This window comes from Cibotium barometz, chromosome 28 (genome assembly GCF_041138505.1).
Source record: "Cibotium barometz isolate CiBa-2024 chromosome 28, ASM4113850v1, whole genome shotgun sequence".
NCBI classification, from domain to species: domain Eukaryota; kingdom Viridiplantae; phylum Streptophyta; class Polypodiopsida; order Cyatheales; family Cibotiaceae; genus Cibotium; species Cibotium barometz.
In genome coordinates this window covers 30,655,187-30,675,575 of record NC_141073.1, presented here as the reverse complement: position 1 = coordinate 30,675,575, position 20,389 = coordinate 30,655,187, and the positions used below count along the sequence as shown (strand labels likewise).

Sequence of the window (20,389 nt, the reverse complement as noted above, 5' to 3'; positions counted from 1 at the left end):
TACTCAACCAAATACATACACGGGTTCTCTATAGTGTGAACCCGACTAAATGAGCTGGCGCTATAACTATGCCAGTCTCTAGAGTGGCTGTCACACAGCCTGTCATCCCACTGGCCGCATATCACCCAAGATCTCACCAACCATGCCAGTGGTGTAAGTGTGGGGCCTATCCCCCAGGCGGGTCATCAGTGTCCACCGCCTCACTAGAGCTCGATATCTCAACACTCCCCCTCGAGCTCAAATCCATCTCATGTACACCAAGTGAAGCCCTGAATCTGCGGAGCTTCTCTGTACCCAATGCTTTGGTGAAGATATCAGCTACCTGATCCTCTGTGCTGACATAAACAAGGTCAAGGTCTCCTGCCAAGACCTTCTCTCTGACGAAGTGGTAGTGGACCTCTATGTGCTTCGTACGAGCATGAAAGACTGGGTTCCTGGCCAACTGTATACTACTAATGTTGTCACAGAAAATGACAACTTGTCTATCCACTGATAGACCCAAATCTGCAAGTAGCTTTCTCAACCAAGCTACCTCACATGCTGCCATAGCAGCTCCTCTGTACTCGGCCTCTGTACTCGATAGAGCAACCGTAGGTTGCTTCTTGCTGCTCCAAGTCACAGCAGCACTCCCCAAAGAAAACATGAATCCACTGGTAGATCTTCTATTTGAGATACTACCAGCCCAATCAGCATCTGTGTACCCATGTACACATATCTCTGTCCCAGTCTCATAGAATAGTCCACAATGCAAAGTAGACCTCACATACCTCAGTATGCGTCTCACAGCATCCAAATGCGGTTTCCGTGGAACCTGCATAAACTGACTCACCAACCCAACAGCATAGCTCAAATCTGGTCTGGTGATCGTCATGTAGATCAAACTTCCTACTATGCTCCTGTACATAGTAGGATCCTCCAAGATCTCTCCTGAATCTGCACTCAACTTGCCATTCTGATCCAATGGCACAGAAATAGGCTTACAGCCTGTCATACCATACTTGGACAACATGTCCAAGCCATACTGTCTCTGCAGTAATCCAATACCATGTGGTGACTTAATCACCTCAATGCCCAAGAAATATCTGAGCTCCCCCAGATCCTTCATCTCGAACTTCTGTCTAAGCAAGATCTTTACATCAAAGATCTCTGCATCATGGTCTCCCGTAATGATCAAGTCATCTACATAGATGACAACAAGCACAACTCCTCTATCACCATGTCTCACGTACAATGAGAAATCTGCATTGGCTACATGAAAGCCAATAGTGACAAGATATTCAGAAATCTTGTCAGACCATGCTCTTGGTGCTTGCTTTAAGCCATACAAGGCTTTCTTCAACCTGCAAACATGCTCGGGTTGACCCACATCCTCATAACCAGGTGGCTGCAACATATACACCTCTTCTTGCAAATCCCCATGCAAGAATGCATTCTTTACATCCATCTGATGTAAAGACCATTGCTTTGACGCAGCCACTGCTATCACAACTCTCACCGTTGCCATCTTGGCAACTGGGCTGAAAGTTTCCTCATAATCAATCCCATATGTCTGCGCATATCCTTTGGCTACTAATCTAGCCTTGTACCTATTTATGCTTCCATCACTGTTATGTTTAACTTTGTACACCCACTTGCATCCAATGGCTTTCTTGCCTTCAGGCAATTGCACTAAATCCCAAGTTTCATTTCCATATAGTGCATCCATCTCCTCATCCATGGCTTTCTCCCAATGCACATTTCCAACAGCCTCATCAATGCATGTGGGCTCAACAACCTGCACAACCTTTGCCATATATGCATAGTGATGTGCCACATAACCATCATATGTAAATCTCTGCACAGGGTTCTTCACTCTCCCTGATCTTCGCAGCTTTTCATTCATGGCTTCCATAGCCTTCTTTACACCAGGTGTTCTCATAGCTGGGATCCCAAGCTCCTCATCAAGGCTCATATCTGAGCCACTGGACTCTCCATCAACATGAGAATGCCCTGCAGAAATGTCAGGCATACCAAGGGGCTCAACCACTTTCTCTTTTCCTTTACGTGATGTACTAATCACATTTGCAGGGCTGGTATTATGACGCAGCCTGCCACTCCATGGTCTATCAACAGACCCACTAGATGAGGACTCTCCTGGTCCACTCAAAGACTGTGATTGCTGACCTGCATTCTGTGCAACCACACTTCCACTCAAATCAGCCCCAACAGCTTCTTTTTCAGTAGCATACCAGCTGCTCATCTCATCAAAGACAACATCCCTGCTTACCCTCAACTCACGTGTAGCAGGGTTATAACACCTGTATCCCTTTTGCTCAAGGGAGTATCCAATAAACACACATTTTTCAGCTTTTGGATCCAGCTTAGTTCTCAACTCATCTGGCACATGCACATATGCAATGCATCCAAAAACTTTCAGATGAGATAAATCTGGTTTTCTGTCAGTAAACCTCTCCTCTGGAGTTACATCATGTATGGCTGCAGTTGGAGTCCTGTTCATGATGTATACTGCTGTAGAAACAGCCTCAGCCCAATAGCAATGCGGCATATTCTTCTCTTCCATCAATGCTCGCGCAATCTCAGCAATGTGCCTGTTTTTCCGCTCAGCAACTCCATTTTGCTGCGGAGTGTATCTGCATGTGAACTGTCTCCGAATACCATTCTTCTTCAAAAATTCAGAGAACTCATTGGAGAAGTATTCTCCCCCTCCATCTGACCTTAGGCACTTGACATATTTTCCTGTTTGCTTTTCAACCAAAACTCTGAAATTCTGAAAGTGAGTGAACACCTCACTCTTCTCTTTCATGAAATATACCCACACTTTTCTTGTGTGGTCATCAATGAAAGTGACATAGTACCTGCAGCCTCCCATAGACACAGTCTTCGTAGGACCCCATACATCTGAATGCACAACATCTAGTGCATTTCTGCTCACATATCTGTTACGTGGAAACACATGCTTTGTTTGCTTCCCAAATTGGCATGCTTCACATATTTTCTGCATACCTTCCACTTTAAATTTTGGTAGCCCTGTCACAATTCCTTTTGTCTGCATAGACTTCAATCTCTGAACATTCACATGTCCAATTCTTTTATGCCATATGTCTGTGTCCGCAACAACTCCTGAACCATTTGCAAACATTGCAGCACTCATTTCAGGCATGTCTACATCCAACGTAAACATTCTGCCCACTCTGTTGCCTTTTGCAACCAACCTGCACTTGTCTTTGAAATCTTCAACATAACACCCATCAGGGTTAAACCGAACCTGCAAACCCTGCTCAATCATCTGGCCAACTGAAACCAGATTCTTTGTTATGTTCGGTACATGAAGTACATCTGCAAGGTACTTCACTTTGCCATCCTGCATAGACAATGGCACATCTCCAACGTGGGCAATTGGATGAGCAGTGTCATCCCCTGTTTCCACAAAACCTGGTCTTTCCGGGTTTTTCATTTCCTTGAACCACTCCCCATGACTCGTCATGTGGTTCGAAGCGCCTGAATCCACATACCACACATTATCTTTTTGTGCTGCATCAACATTTTCAGACATGGCATTCACGACATGCTGCATAACAAACAACCTCTCATTATCCTCATTATTTCTGCTTGAGGATGCATAGTTGTTTTGCTGCACTTTCCCATTTTGCATGTCAGCCTGCTTCTTATAACATTCTGACTGCACATGTCCTGGCTTACCACAATAATAGCATTCACGTGCATCATTGTATTGCCTTTGCCAATTTCCACGGCCTCTTTGACTCCCCCTGCCTCTGAATTTGCCTCTTCCACCTGCGTGTTGTTGTTGTTGTTGTTGATTCTGGGACTGTTGTTGCTGCTGCTGCTGCTGACCATAATTCTGATTACCTGTTCGGCCACCTCCTTGACCGCGTCCACGGCCTCCTCTACCTCGTCCTCTTCCTGAACTCGTGTAGAAGGCCTGTTGCTCTGAACTGTTTTTGCTTTGTGAAGACTGTTGGTCTTCACCCAAGCTCTTCTCTTCGATAATCAGCATAGACACCAAATCTGTAAAGTTGGGAATGTTTTCCCGAGTCTGAATGGACGTCTTGAACGCCTTGTATTGTGGCCCGAGACCACGTAGACAGACTTCCACCTTGTCATCATCATCTACTGACACACCAATAGATGCAAGGGATTCCACAATGCCCTTTATCTTCAACGCATAGTCATTCACAGACATGCTCTTTTTCTCCACAGTATGAAGTTCATTCTTCAACTGTATCTTACGTGCCTTGGTATTTGTTTCATAAAGCTTTACCAAGGTGTCCCATGCCTCCTTGGGGGACTTGGCATCCTGAATGTGCCCAATCATGGTGTCCTGTATACTAATGGAAAGCCAATACATAACCTTCCTGGCTCCTTGGTTCCAGTCTTTAAACTCTTTCACATCTGCAGCAGTCGGATTTATATCCGGTATCTCCGGTGCCTCTTCATGCTCACCTTCAATGTAGTCCCAATAGCCTTTTCCCATCAGGAAATTAGTCAGCCTGAACCTCCAAGCATGGAAGTTATTCTTGTCCAGCTTCTCAGCCACAATCTGTGTTATGCCATCATTAGACATCTTGCCAAATACACAATTTCACCAGAAACTGCACTCTGGTTTTTCTGCACAAATGCTGTATTTTCTGCACAGCGGTACTGCAGTACTCTCAAATGTCACAACCAGTGACTTCAATGCACATACATACACCCAATGGCAACTGTAGACCTCTTTGCAGCACCCACAGTGTCTGCACAGTCAATCTGTCTTCCTGCAGTTCGTAAAACAGAGTTCTGCAGAGAATCGATGACTTACCCGCAGTGCTCGAAATCGCCTGCTTTCTGAAAAACGGAGGTCCAGACGCGCCCGAAACGCGTTTTCGGCCCGAAAAGTTTAGTCCGAAGGACTGTATAGTTGCCCTATAGCTTCACTCCTGCGAAGAAAGCTCCTCAATCGGAGATCGTTTGCCGGTGCCTCCCGTAGAGCTCCCGACAAGGGTGTAGTCACCAACACAATAGGGAAGAGTAGTTGCAGCTCTTACCCTCGTACCGCTTCCTGTGGTTCTCTTGCTTGCAGCTCAGCCCTTAGCACGAACCAGGCTCTGATACCATGAAAAGATGCAGGGGGGAAGAGAGCTTGAGCTCTTGCAAGCACACACACACACTCACAAACCCTAATAGAGAACACACAAGGTGAGAGGCTGAAAATCTTCTTCTTCTCTACACAACACTCAACACTCCATATACAAGAATAAGAGTACACACAATATGAAAGGTACTCAACCAAATACATACACGGGTTCTCTATAGTGTGAACCCGACTAAATGAGCTGGCGCTATAACTATGCCAGTCTCTAGAGTGGCTGTCACACAGCCTGTCATCCCACTGGCCGCATATCACCCAAGATCTCACCAACCATGCCAGTGGTGTAAGTGTGGGGCCTATCCCCCAGGCGGGTCATCAGTGTCCACCGCCTCACTAGAGCTCGATATCTCAACACCTCCAGCTTTAGAGGTGTGCAGGTGTAAGAACCTCCCCTTCTAATCTTATAATTATTCCCCTCTCTGAAATAAAAGAAAGATCCTGTTTTACCTTGTTTTGGCCTCGAGAGAGATAATGTCTAGAGGGAGGGAGGTAATTCAAAATTGAGATATTTTTAGATATAAAAATCCTCCTAGTGTCGAAAATGATTTCCCCTGAAATAGAAATTCAAAAAGAACTTTCCAATGTGCAATTGGAATTAATTAAAAATAGGTATAAAGGACCATAGCCTAAGGGCCTAGATTTTCAGAAATTTTTAGATTATGGTCCAATTAAGGTTCCTATGGACCAATAAGATTAATCCAAATGTAGGGAGGAGATAAATTGAAGAATAAAAGAACCCCCCCCCCCAAATGAGTAAGTTCTCACATAAGATGAAGAATGGACTAAGGACCAAAGAAAAGAATTAAAAAACTGAATTTTGACACCTCAGTATGGGGATCTCCTCTCATGAAGTAGGCACCTTTTTCTCATCATTACTCCCAATTTTTAATCAATAAAATGAGATATTTTCATCTCTCCTCTCTCCTACTTCAAAACTAGATCCAAAAAGTAAGCTGAACTGACCCAAAAATGGTCAAAAATTGACCAAATTGATCTGAAAAATTCTAGAATCAGTTAGAGGCTCACTTTTTCCTATAAATAGAAGCCTCCCCCTTTGTAAAATCTTAATGGTGTTTATGCATTGTTACTTTGCTCCTGTCCTGAGCCATCTACATTGAATTTTTAATAATTCAATTGTTTTTGGCCTAATCCTCTCCAAAGTGAATTGGTGGCCACTCTTGCTTCAAACAAGAGTAGAACCCTCAATCCCTCAAGCCAAAGGAGAGCTTACAAGCTCCATGTAAGCTAATTTTCTTACTTGTTTAATGAAGAATCTATGGTTTTCTTAATTTTTATGTTTTGCAGATATTGAATTAAATTCAAATGCTATGCCTTTGATAAAAAGGCCACCCCCTTCTCCTCTTTACATTCCAACCTTTCTCAATCCTAGAAAGATTAACTAAAGGATTAATTAAACTCTTTTTATTATTTACTCTCTTGAATTTAGAAAATTATGTAGATTAGAGTTCTATAAATCTAATTTGGGTTAATTTAAGTTAAATAAAGAATGATAAAAATGAGAAATGGTCAACTGTACAAAGGAGATTATGGTAAAATTTTCCAAAATTTTGTGAAAAAGAAAGTTTATTTTTATGTTATTCCAAAAGAGTAATTCCCACCATTTTTACATCTAAAAGAAATATTCTAATTACTCCATGTACATATTCACCTATGAATATGCATGGATATCTCACTGATATTAATTATTAAATTGAATTTATGCATGGAACGATGCATAAAGGATTTTTTTAATTATAAAAGTGTTATTCTCATTAAATTTGATTTTTATGCATAGAAAGATGCATAAAGGAATTTTTTTTATTACAAAAGTGTTATTCTCATTAAATTTGATTTTTATGCATAAAAAGATGCATAAAGGATTTTTTAATTACAAAAGTGTTATTATCATTAAATTTGATTTTTATGCATAGAAAGATGCATAAAGGAAATTTCTTTTATTACAAAAGTGTTATTCTCATTAAATTTAATTTTTATGCATAGAAAGATGCATAAAGAAAATTTTTTTATTACAAAAGTGTTATTCTCATTAAATTTGATTTTTATGCATAGAAAGATGCATAAAGGAATTTTTTTTATTACAAAAGTGTTATTCTTATTAAATTTGATTTTTATGCATAGAAAGATGCATACAAGAATTTTTTTATCATAAAAGTATTATTTTTATAAAAATTAATTTTTATGCATAAATAGATGCATAAAGAATTTCTTTTTATTTTAAAAGTGTTATTCCTATTAAATTTGATTTTATGCAAAAAAGAATTTTTTTATAAAAGAGTTATTTCCACTGAAGTTGATTTTTATGCATAAATAGATGCATAAAGAATTTTTATATCAAAATTAAAATTCTCTTAAATTCTATGAGTATTTGATAAATGAATAATTAAATACTCTAAGAGAGAAATTTCTATTGTTTTATATTCACGGATTGTAAAAAGAGAATTCAAAAAATCTATCGAGATCGAAATATTCAGATAAATGATTAATCTATTCCTCATTGGAATTCGTAACTAATTTAGAAATCAGTTAAGTGAATATTCAAAGAAAGAAATTCAGTAAAATAGTAACTGAATTATCAAACCTTTTCGAGAAAGATAGATCAGGAAAAATCTTATCCGGCTCGAGCCTTGAATCAGACTATGACCAAGACCAAACTCTTTCGTCAGTTTTGAGAGGAAAGAAGATGTGACCAGTTTAGAAAAATACACTCAAAACTCCCGCCAAACCTGAAACTAAGTTTGAGACCCTTCGAATTGATATGTGGATCAAGGTTATAGAATTCGAGGAATTCTGGTATGAAATTTAGAATTCTGATCAAGAAGTTTTGGAGATACTGATTCAAGAAATACTCCTTGTATTCAAAAGAAAATCAAACTGAAAACTTGCATAGAAATGAGATGTGATGTGAATAAATGTGATGAGATGCGATGTGAATCAGATAGATGTGAATGAATGGATGGATGTAATGTGATGTGAATAGATGTGATGAGATGAGATGTGAATAGATGTGATGTGAATAGATATGATGAGATGTGATGTGAATCAGATAGATGTGAATGGATGGATGGATGTGGATGTGTATGTGATGAAAATGGATGTGAATGTGTATGTGATGAAAATGGATGTGAATGTGTATGTGAAGAATGGATGTGAATGTGTATGTGAAGAATGGATATGGATGTGTATGAGAGAATGGATGTGAATGTGTATGTGAAGAATGGATGTGAATGTGTATGTGAAGAATGGATATGGATGTGTATGTGAAGAATGGATGTGAATGTGTATGTGAAGAATGGATATGGATGTGAAGAATGGATGTGAATGTGTATGTGAAGAATGGATGTGGATGTGTATGTGAAGAATGGATGTGGATGTATGTGAAAGAATGGATGTGGATGTGTATGTGAAAGAATGTGATGTGACGTGAATATATGGGGATATGAAGTGATAGATATGAATGTATGGATGGATGTGAGTAGTCGTACATGTGAACGATTGGATGGATGTGGATGAATGAGATGAGATGTGGATGAATGAGATATGATGTGGATAGAAGTGATGTGATATAATGTGGATAGAATGCATGTGATGGGATGGTTATGAGAATGAATGTGGTGGATATGAATGAATGAATGTGATGGATATGAATGAATGTGATGTGATGGATGTAAATGGATGTGATGTAAATGAATGTGATGGACGTGAATAGATGTGATGTGATGTGAATCGGGATGTGAATGAATGAGATGTGATGTCATGTGAATCGGGATGTGAGTGAATGAGATGTGATGTAAATTGGGATAGATGTGATATGTGACGTGAATGAATATGATGTGATGAGATGTGGATATAGGTAGATGCGAGTGGATGAGATCTGATGCGGGTTAAATGAGAAAAGATGTGATGAGATGGAAAATGATGTGATGAGAATGGGAATACATATGAAATAAATGAGGATTGATGTGGAACAATGTGGAAAGACGAGAGTTCATTATAGAAACTATATTTATGACTTGTTTTTAAATGACTGTTTTATGTCAAAAATGTTGGGGAAGCATTTTGATCGTCTTGTGAATGAGGTCGTGGAGACCTATCTAATAAAGTTGCAATAATTGACGGAGAGTCAACAGAGGACGTCTCGCGTAGCAAGGTCAGCAGAGGTCTTGACCAGCCTCGATTCGATTTAAATGGTGAGCTTTCGGTGGTACGGTGGATGAGGGACTAAGGAAGCTTCCTATGAGTGAAGTGCTAGAGGTGACCTGCGAGACGAAGGATCCTAGAGGGTGCTGACCATACGGTGCTTGGGCTCTGAGTCACCGAAGATACCCACACGTACGTCGTGGAAGGTATTGGAACAAGGAGTAAGAGTTGTTTTCTGAATTCGGGCATGGATCTGGTTGATTGACCTTGCTGGTCCTCCAACGGATGAGTCCATGGCTCTTTTTATATGGATCTGTTTGTTGATCTTGTTGATCTTCGACGGAGATTCCATTTTGATTGTTATAAGTGAATATATTGCCGAGTACTATGAGAACTAGGAACTATTGAAAAGGCCCCTGAGTGGACAAGTGGTGAGCGTTCTGGTTGCCAATGATGCCATAAGTACACCGATGAAGGAAAAATTAGAAATTAGGATTCAACCGAATATTTTAGAAGATTATGATCAATGATACTATAGTTTCATTAAAAGATTGTTTTAAAGATAGCTGAATCTGTGAAAAAGGCAATTTCATATTGGGTGTGTAAGTGGTGTGACTAGTTTTAAGTTTGATTGAATATCTGGCTAGGGGGCTTGGGAACTCTTTTTCGTGGTACCCGGGACAAAACCTAACTAAATTCTTAAATGGATCCCATCACTATAGTGGTTGGGCGGTTGGCTAACCCACGGGACTGGATGGGCTGGACTGATGGATCCCAAAAATGAGACTCAATTTTGTTATGGTACGATAGATGAAGTAAATCTCGGATAAAAATTGTTCTATGGAAAAGAATCAACGGCCGTGCCTCTCAATGAGGAAAAAAGCATTGGTCTCTATGATCCAAGTGCAAGTCTTTTCCTTGATCTGACTATGATACTTACAGGTTCGGTGTCAGATCAGTTCAATTAGTTAAGGCTCTTGACTACGTTAGAGTAAAAATATCCTGGAGGAATCGCATGTGCTTTTCGGGCGAGGGAAGTTTTTTCCGGGTTTGGTTTTGGAAGAACCGAGGGATTAGTCTCTTGTCCGGATATCCGTGGGGGGCGAGGCCCCGAGTGAGGGACCCTGCCCCGCACAAGAAGTGCTACTTTTGCTACTAGCACCCCTGAATTCGTTGCGTGGAGGGGACAGGGATCTTTCAGCTTCTTCGAGCTTTCTTATCTCCTCTTTAGCATTTGGGTATTCATTGACTCCTTTAGGGGTTAATGGTATTTCCCCTTGCATCTCTTGGTCAGGCTCTTTTTGTTTGACTGCTTGATCCCTTTCTTCTCTTGATTGGGTGGATTCGGTGTCGATCGTATCTTCTTCAGATCCATCTTGGATTGTGATCCTGGTGTCACCCTTACCCACTTTTTTCACCCTCCTTCTCCGGCGAGTTCTGGAAGTGGTTGCATCTACTGGATTCTTCCCTTTGTTCCCCAATTGGGCCTGGGCTCGTGTGAGGAGGTGTGATGTTTCTAGGTTGCACACTAATGGTCCGGACGGTGGCCTGGTTATAGAAGTGGAAGTTAAAACACTTGCACGGTATGGACAATCTTTGATATAATGCAACCCCACATTTAGTACAAGTAAGTATTGGCATGTCATTAGGTGGAGCAGTTAATTGTTGGGGTTGGTGCGTATAAACCACATTCTTGTTTGGACATTCAGCGATTCGATGCGGTCCACCACCACAACCAAAACATTGTAGCGGTCCTCTCCTCGTGTGTGTTTGAGTTTATGTCCTTACCCTTCCACTATACTGTGGTTTGAAACACAGGTATTGGTGTGTTATTTTGTAGGACATAGAATTCTGGTGCAATCTCCGCAGCTTCCTAGTACTCACCCCCACTGAGTTATACTTCACGCACCATATCCATATCTTTTGATGGCTCTTCAATCAATACTTGGTTGATTTTAGCCTATGGTGGTTGTGGTTGTAGAATAGGTGGCGGTAGAGAGGTGAAGTGTCATGTACCCGCCGAAACATACCCCTAGGTAAATAGGAAGAGTTTGGCTGTCCTGAAGCTGCGATGATTTTCACAGGTGGTGCTGGTAAGGCCAATGGAGCTCTAGGTGCCGATAGCTGTGCTACTGTTTGGAACCTTGGATATCTACACATGGAGGTGCCATGACTCCACAGAGTGTGCACAATAGAGTAGTGGCCTTTCTCTTAACTGTGGGCATTCGGTGGTAGTGTGATCTAATTCTACTTCCTCTGAGGTTGGGAAGAATACTTGACTAGTCCTGGCTGCGCTTTCCATTTCTCCTCTCATTCGGGGGGTGCAAGTGTTTGAGAGCCTTGAATTTGAAGGTTGGATAGGTACTTCTTGCCTTGGACCAAGTCCAGTGCCTGATGGTTGATGGACCCATGCCCACAGATTGCGCCTCTTCCCGGGCTATATCAATGATACCACTGGATTTGGTAGGGAAAGGTTGGTTTCTCCTCTTCCCCAAACCCAGAGTATCGCAGCCCTTCTTCCATGGATTCTTCACTATTAGTTTTGACGGTGTTTAGATTCCTTAAGACACTCAATTGAGTGCTTACTGAGTAGCCTGAACCCACACTCTTTTGATAGGAAGATCCTCGATGATTTGATGCACTACCGTCACTTAGGAGTGAGGTCGTCTCTTATGAGCTTTTCAGACCTCAAGTGCATGTGAATATGATTTGATAAGCTATTTTGCTGCCCCAATTAAATTCTAGTCAGCTACTACTGTCGACTCATTTCTGAGGCCGTGAGATTGCAAGAGAATAGTTCACGACATGAAATGTCAGAAAACTGTTCACGTCGTGGACGATTTTTTGCACTTTCACGTGTTTAAATTTTTTGCTTTTGACTTAGAAATCCACGTTACCTTGTTATGATTTTCCTTGGTCTCAAGAACTTCCTTAACCTCAATCCCGACAATATCATGTTCATGAGTTAGATTTGATTAAGGCATGAAATTGCAGAAACAGTTCACACGTCGTGAAGGGAAAAGGTTTCACATCGTGAAATGCAAATGGTTCACGTCGTGAAATGAAAATGTTTCACGCCGTGAAATGCTTTGAAATAGTTCACGTCGTGAACGTTTTCTGCTAATCCACAATTCTTAATTTTGTCAGACCCATGGTGTTAGAGGCGTCAAGATAAGGCTACCTATTTTTAGCAAGGTTAATCCTTGAATTGCGACGCTAATCGCAGCATTGATATCGAGAGCATTTAACGCTATGAAGTTGCAGAAAACGTTTCACATCGTGAAATGGTCTCTTGCAGTTTTACGTGGAAAATTCTTGCATCAACTGAGATAAATTTGGGTGCAAAATCCTTATCTAAATACTTCCAAGATGATTGTGCCATGCATAAGGAATGTAATATGAGTTCAAGACACAATTAGTGGTTCCTTATTTTTACGATTTTTTTAAATTTTTGAAAAGAAAAAAAATAAAACATCACCCTGCTCATTCATGTTAACAATTCTAGTGATGCAAACATCAAAATTGACTAGAAAAAACAGTGGAGCCCTCTTCCAAGACCACTCCACCACATAAATACACAAAAACAACCAATTTCTCACAAATTTTCACTTGCACTCAAATCTTATCCATTCATTTCCTACACAATGCATTACTAGAATGCAAAGGCAATGATGAATCTTATATGTAATGGGAGTTGAAACTCAAAGAGGATGGAAGAAATAAAGGTGTTTCACCCCCAGCAGCAGCAGCGACACCAAAAATGTTATGGGATACCACACCTCCAAGAGGGAACTCAATGAATTCACCTTAGGGGGAAGAGAAATAGAACACAATTGTCATAGGGCACTTACCAATGCTTCGAACTTGTGTCTCTTGAGGTCTCCAAGCTCACTTGAGAAGCTCCAATCCTCTAAGCTCCACCTCCACGCTGTCACTGTAGAGTCGCTCACACCACCACATAAGGCAATCAATCTCTCTCACTCCTCAACACAAGCATGCAACATAAAAGTATAGAGGAGGCACAAGTGCTAGAATACTCTCTCTCAATCTCTCTCTCAAGACAAAAGCAAGAGATCTCAATAGCACAAAGGGGGATTGTGTCCATTCATTATGAGAAAATGCCTTATATACAATTGGCCCTTATTCACACTTGGGTGCCCAAAACTTACTAAACTAAGGCCTTGGGTGGCCAATATCCCATAATGTACAACTTTTATAGTGCCTTTGCATGACACTTATTAATGTTGTCAAATGGAGGAGCATATTTGTTAACCCAAAATGGGATTAACAGATGGGATCATGAGGCACTATTCTCAAGGATTTGAGAATATCGATGTCCTTGAGCAAGCCCACTGTAGTTTAGCCAGAGACCATTTTTCAGTAACACACACCACTACAAAAAACATTCTATTAGTAGCAAGCTTTTGGTGGCCCACTTTATTTGGAGATACAAGTGAATTTGTAAAAGGTTGTGATGAATGTCAATGATTTGTTGGGGTTCACAACAACCATGACGAAATGCCTTTGCACCCTGTAGTGTCTCTACAACTATTTTGAGAAATGGGGCATTAACTTTGTCAGATGGATTAGTCTAGCAGCTCAAGGAACTCAAGCATGATTTATCATCGCTATAATACAAACTACTATACCAAATGGATTGAGGCTCGTGCTATCACAAAGGCTGATGCCATAGCAATAGCCAAATTCCACTTACAAAATATATACAATCTTGCTAACAATTCTAACCTTGTAGAATTAGAATGACATGTGACTTTGATACCACCTGTGAGGCCCTAACCTACCTGCTCTTGGGTCCTCGACCACTCGGCATGTGTGGGTTGCCTCCATTTGGGTCCCAAAATCCCATTATCGAGCCCACTCAGCATAAGAATCCACATAGGCACAATTTCAAGAAAAACCATTGATAGCATTAATTAAAGCACAAGCTTTTTCTTAATTAATGAGATATCTTTAAAGCACAAACTTTTTCTTAATTAATAAGATATCTTTATTCTTCTAAAAGCCTTTGTGTTCTAGAAGATCCTTCTCAACCCATCGTTACTTATAAACTTATTTCAAAAAATAAGTAATAATTCCCAAGCCTAAGAGAGAAACATTCTTATACTTACACTCACCAACTCTTTAACTAGGGAAGGAAATAAAAGGATTCTTTCAACTATTCTACTCTCTCCGTTCCCTACTTCCCTCATAATACAATTCATGGGAAACCATAGCATGTGCTATGCTTGATACAAGATTCAATTTACCTCATAGAATACCCTTTCTTTATTAATTAAAGACACCTCTTTTCTAATTAATATAGAAGAAGATCAAAGCTTGATTCTAGCTAATGATACCAACCTCGAGATCTAACAACACAGGGAATCAAATACTCTATTTTCTCCAAGGATGGGAGACTAAATTAATCTCTAAATTTTCCATGCTAATATACTTAAGAGAATAAACTAACAAAATTATTAAAGTAATAATTTAATCATGAAATCATGAGAGGGAAGAACCTCCACAAGGAGACTTCCCACCCACAAGTAGCCTAACATCACTGTGTACTGTTAATTAGGCATAACTTCACACAAATCTATTCATATAATGTCTATTCATATAATGATTAGACATTAATCTCATCTTCCCTTAATTATTTACATTAAAAGAAAAGAGAGGAATGAGAAAAATTCTACCTCTAGCTTCCTTGGGCACTCTACAATACTCCACCACCCCCATTAATGTCATAATGAAACCTTAAGCAATGTGATTAGTATTTAATTAATTAAATGGCTCATTTTTTTTATAAAAAGCTTTCACTTATTGCACACAAAATTTTCATAACTCTCTCTCTCTCTCTCTCCCCCGTAACTTTCAAAATAATGCAATCCTTTCATTAGAGCTTCTTATCTTGTATTTCACTAGTGTTACTTCCACTTTTTCATCTTTTGACCAATATTTTTGTTGATATCCAACATGATGTACTATTTTAGTTGTTTTGAGTCATGTTGTCTTAAACTTTCTTTTTGAGTTAATAGGACTAAGTGTTTGTTTGGTTTTATTTTGAAGTCCTATGGTTAATTAAGACTATGGAATGCTAAAACGTGGTCTCTTTTTTATGCTTGTTTACTATTTTAGGATAGTAAAAATGAATAAAGTTTTTAACTAGTTTGTCCACCTTTTGTGTGAAGACATCCTAAAGTAGAACAAAACTTGGAAAATTAAACCAACAAAAGTGTTCATGTGTTTGGTACAAGCAAAGATGAGAGTTTGTAGTAATTGTTATATCTAAGTAGTAGAAAAGAAAACTACTACAATAAAGGAAACTCCAATTATCTAGTAGACCACTCAAGTGATCACATCCTGCAAGGTCATGAAAGATTGCTCATTATGATGAAAATGAATGGGCAAATTTTAGGGATGCCTTCACTTCTTTCTTCAATAGTTTCATGTAATTCATGTAGAGGTATGGAGAAGAAACATCTTAAATGGTAGGGGAGGTATAGGGTCAATGAAGAATCGATGTTATCTATGCCTCAAGATATAGTGTTTGGAGGCTTTAACTTGTCCTTGACTATATCTCAAGTGGTAGGCTTTCACAAATTTTTAATAACCATTTTTTAAAATGACATGTTGTATTATTTTAGTTTTTGGCCTTCTATGGAGAAAAGAGGCTTTATAGACATTTTCATGTTTCCTTGTTCAAGATCAAGAAGTTTAAAAAAATCTCAATCAAGGGGGTTGGTTGTTCATGATATTTCTTATTCATCTTTTTCAAGAAGTTTGAAAAAAATCTCGATTGACGGGGTTTGTTGTTCATGATATTTCTTATTCTTTTTTTGTGTGCACCAATAAAGCCTCTCTTGAGTGGACCCATCCTTATAAAATTTCTAAATGTAGACCGTATCCATGTCTTTTCTAGATGTAGACCCTACCCATGTCTTTTCTAGATGTAGACCCTATCCATGTCTTTTTTGGGCTCAACCTTAATCAACCCCTACTTTTTTTAAAAAAAACCTCTCTTTCAAAATAAGAGAAGCCTTTCTTAAAAACTTCTTATCTTGTTTTAAACTAGCATTACTTCTCTTTTCCTCTTTTGACCAATATTTTTATTTATATCCACATGATGAATTATTTTGGTTGTTTTAAGTCATCTCAAACTTTTTTTAAAACTTAGTAGGACTAAGTGATCATTGGATTCTCTTTGAATTTCTCTTTGAAGGGCCCTTAGTTAAACCTTTTTGAATTTTTCGACACTCACTTTTTTAAAGTATCTTTCAAATTGAATAACCGTTGTTTGAACTTTCAAACATTCAATCACGATATAACCTTCACGTGAGCCCAAGCCCACTATCATTCCCCATGTCTTCATGAATTATTAGGTGAGCGTTACTAAGTTACTGAAGAAAAGAGAAACATGTAAATATTATAAGGACACATTATTACAACCATGTATCACTTATTGTATTCTCAAATAGATGTACCTTGCACATAATGATAGGATATTCTACTTTTAAACAATATTGATAATAGAGAGAAAGAGAGATATGTTTTCATTCTTACACGTGGTAAAATAAGACAGCCACATAGTGACACTGAATGAATAATGTGACAAGGACAAGAATAGTGAAAATAATACTGTAGAGAGGATGTGTGTGCATATACGTCTATGTGCGTAACCATGCGTGTATGTGAATGTGTCATCTACATATGTGGATGTGTCTACACGCACGTGCATGTGGATGACTAGGTGTTTGTCAATTCTATGTGTGTGTGGGGCTTTGTGTGCATATGCAATCATGTGTATGCATGTGCATATGCAAGTGTGTATACTTTGTGTGCATATGTAATCATGTGTGTATGCATGTACGTATGCAAGTGTATGACTGTATGTGTATGCTTACATGTGTTTGCATGTATATGTATGAGTGTGCATGAGTGCATACGAGTGTATGCACACACGTACATACAAGTGTGTATATCTGTGTCTTGTGGGTGGATACATGTATATATGTATGTGTGTGTGCATATACGCATAAATTTTGTTAAGAAAACTAGAAATAGTTATTGCTTTTACTTTTTTTTCCATTGGTGGAAATGTGTGGTGAGATGTACTCACTTATTACATTCTCAAATAGATGCACCCTACATATACTGATGGGGTGTTCTATTTTTAAACAATGATAGAGAGAGAGAGAGTGATACATTTTCATCATATCAGTGGCCTTACAACACTCTTCCCTCTTTACACTAAAATTTGACGGGAATAAAGCTTGTCCTTTAACTCTTTTACTCTCCCTTCTTATATGTTGTAAAATGAGATGGCCACAGCGATAGGCGGGTGAATGTTGTGGCAAGGGCAAGAATAGTGAGAATAGTAGTGTAGAGATATCACAAATAAAGCCGTGAAGCCAAAGCTCAATATATATAAAAGCCAAGTGGGTATTGCCTCTCAAGACATGCAACCAAGCCTTGAATGATATGCTAAATAACGAGGATGGGAATTGATGCATCCCTTATTTTTAGTCCTTTGTAGCAAGGAGTAAATATTGTACATATAGCAGTAGCAAGGCAACTCCTAAACCTAGGTATCCCAAATCATGACCACTGCTATGACTCCAATCCCAAGCGTGACAGCAAGGAATTTGTAGAAAGGAGTGTCCACACGGACTTTACATTGTGGGATGTACCCTTTGGCAAGCAAATGGTTGATGGCCACATATACAAAGACCCCACAAGCCAGGCCCATGGCAATGGCATACATCCAGTCTGCAACAGCACCCTCTGTTGTGGCGTCAATGATAATGCCAATGGCAACACCAACAGGGCTAGAAATACCAAAAGCAAAGGAGTAAACTGCACATTGGAGAAGCGGGCGGTCAGGTAGCATTCGAAGTAATGCAATGCCCATGGCTATGGCCGCAAAAATTTTGTGAAGTGAGATGGTCCACAATGCTTTCCATGCATCGGCAGCAGTCTCTGCAATAATTGAAACACTCTCAGTTTGGAACAAATCTCCATTAGATTTCTAGGGAGGTAAGACTCGAGATAGAAACGAGAGCCACAATGATGATCATCCTTAGGTTGCTGTACACATACCCGCCACACCAATAGCGATCCCCTCAAAAACGGAGTGGAAGCAGAGGGCCAAGATAAGGAGTATGGTATCAGTAAATGATGTCGACTTCACTAGAGTTGCCGCCACAAAATTCTTGGCCTCAGGATCGATGACCGCATCATCACACTGTATGAAGGGCTAAAAAGTTAGCAAACTTTATATAATCCTTAAACATCATTCACTTGGATTTCCTCATGTGTCACCAAATGACAAGATTTGCAAGAAGTCCATGGCATAGATGATAGCCTCCCTCAGTGCACATAGCAGAACATCAAACCATGGTCTAAACCAATAAAACTGTATTTTAAGCTCTACCATTTCAGATGGTGGTGTAGCCCCTACCCTAGCTAGGCATGAGCATACAATTGTCCATACCTTGCATGCAGCGTCGTCGTTGTCCGCATTTCGAACTGCATTGTGGGAAGTCGGAGGCCCTGAAAATGTATTGAAAAGCAGGTTCACAAATAAAACTAAAATAAATAAAAGCAAATGAGTGCCAAAAATACTGCTGATAAAGCCTGTAAAAAACAAGTGCTACCCATGATGATGTCTAGCAGTCCCCCCCCCCCCTCCCCCCCAACACACACACACACACACACACACACAACCAAAAAAAAAAGGCTATAATGATAATGATCAAGCCACCCAAGAAAAGGAGAGAATAATTCTCATAACCAGAGGGGAAAAAAAGGGTAAAAAGCAGCAATTTCCCCATGCCTTTGGTGGTGGCTTTTTTTCATACACTAATTAATGATCCTAGAAAATGTCTAGGAAAAAAGCAATTCTGTTTGTCGTACCTTTAGAAGAGGCCATCTCAACATCCACTCTGCCTGTGGGGGTTTCTTTGACAAAGATCCACTGTATAATACAGTCTCCGAACATGGTGAGAAGGTAGCCAGCACATGCCAACATGAAGGCAAAAGGGTACGCTTTGTCTGTTCTGGCCTCAAAAGTGCTGTTGGAATCACTGAGGAAGTGCATCATAGCAGTGCCCAAAAACACCCCACCTGCAAATTGGGTGCCCAGGACCAAAAAACTGTGGTTCCATCTGCAGAAGTAAGGGGATACCCCGCCTAAAAACGTAGCAAAAAACACTATGATTAGGCAGTATATCTTCACCAAAATCAAGCTTTTGGCCCTTAGGTTAGGATGATCTGAAGCAGAGGCTGCTGCATCATCGCTTGCGCCTCCATGTGCTAATGCCAGAGGTAGAGCATTGCAAATGAGCAGCAAAGAGAAGAAAAGGGCGAAGGGTAATCTTTTCTGTTTGTGCTGCTGTTGGGGAGGCATGGCGACGAAGGAATCGAGGCCGAGACGATTGTTCTGGTGCCACGAAGAGGGGCTGCAGGTGGGTTTAAACGAGGAGGGGGCGCCGGAGACAGCGTTATGATCGAGCGCAACGCAGGTCCCGCCGGGGAAGAGAAGCCAGACGTACTGCCGCTTGTCTTGTGTAGTACACACACGACTCAATCAAAAGCAGTACATGGGAGTGCACAGTGCCCCTAAAAAATAGCCCAAAAAAAAAAAATTAGTCTTCGTCAAGAAATAAGAAAAAGTGTGAAAAATGGGCACACTGTGAAAAAATGGGCACTATTTCTACTAAACCCGTCAAAAATGGGCACTATTTCTACTAAACCCATCATTTTGAGGCACTATTTCTACTAAACCCGTCATTTTGAAACGTGTCTAACCCGTCAAAAATGGACACTATTTCTACAAAACCCGTCATTTTGAAAGTGGCCCAGCCCGTCAAAAACCATCCTTGCATGATGTATACATTGTCACCCAAAGCTCCACCCGCCTCCTTGCTCGCCCATAACAGCCCGTGGGGGACACAATGCATACATCTTACCAGTACCAAAATGACTTCAATGCTACTAGTTGCCACTCTAAGTAGTTGCGATGTTCAAAAAGGCACACAGTATCATGGTTGTTTTTTTACGAACAAACCTAACCTTTGAAATGAC

At 40.0% G+C, this 20,389-nt stretch overlaps 1 protein-coding gene across 1 annotated transcript; it reads right to left on the bottom strand.

Annotated features, from left to right (window-relative positions):
• Positions 1-17,697: 17,697 nt before the first annotated feature.
• LOC147622739 (zinc transporter 11-like) lies at positions 17,698-19,867 on the bottom strand. The gene is made up of 4 exons (XM_086822363.1): positions 19,220-19,867; positions 18,798-18,856; positions 18,404-18,548; positions 17,698-18,283 (listed from the first exon to the last, which is right to left on the bottom strand). Exons 1-4 carry the CDS (start codon positions 19,710-19,712, stop codon positions 17,889-17,891), a joined length of 1,092 nt encoding a protein of 363 aa, XP_086678489.1. The 5' UTR covers positions 19,713-19,867; the 3' UTR covers positions 17,698-17,888.
• Between the last annotated feature and the right edge of the window lie 522 nt (positions 19,868-20,389).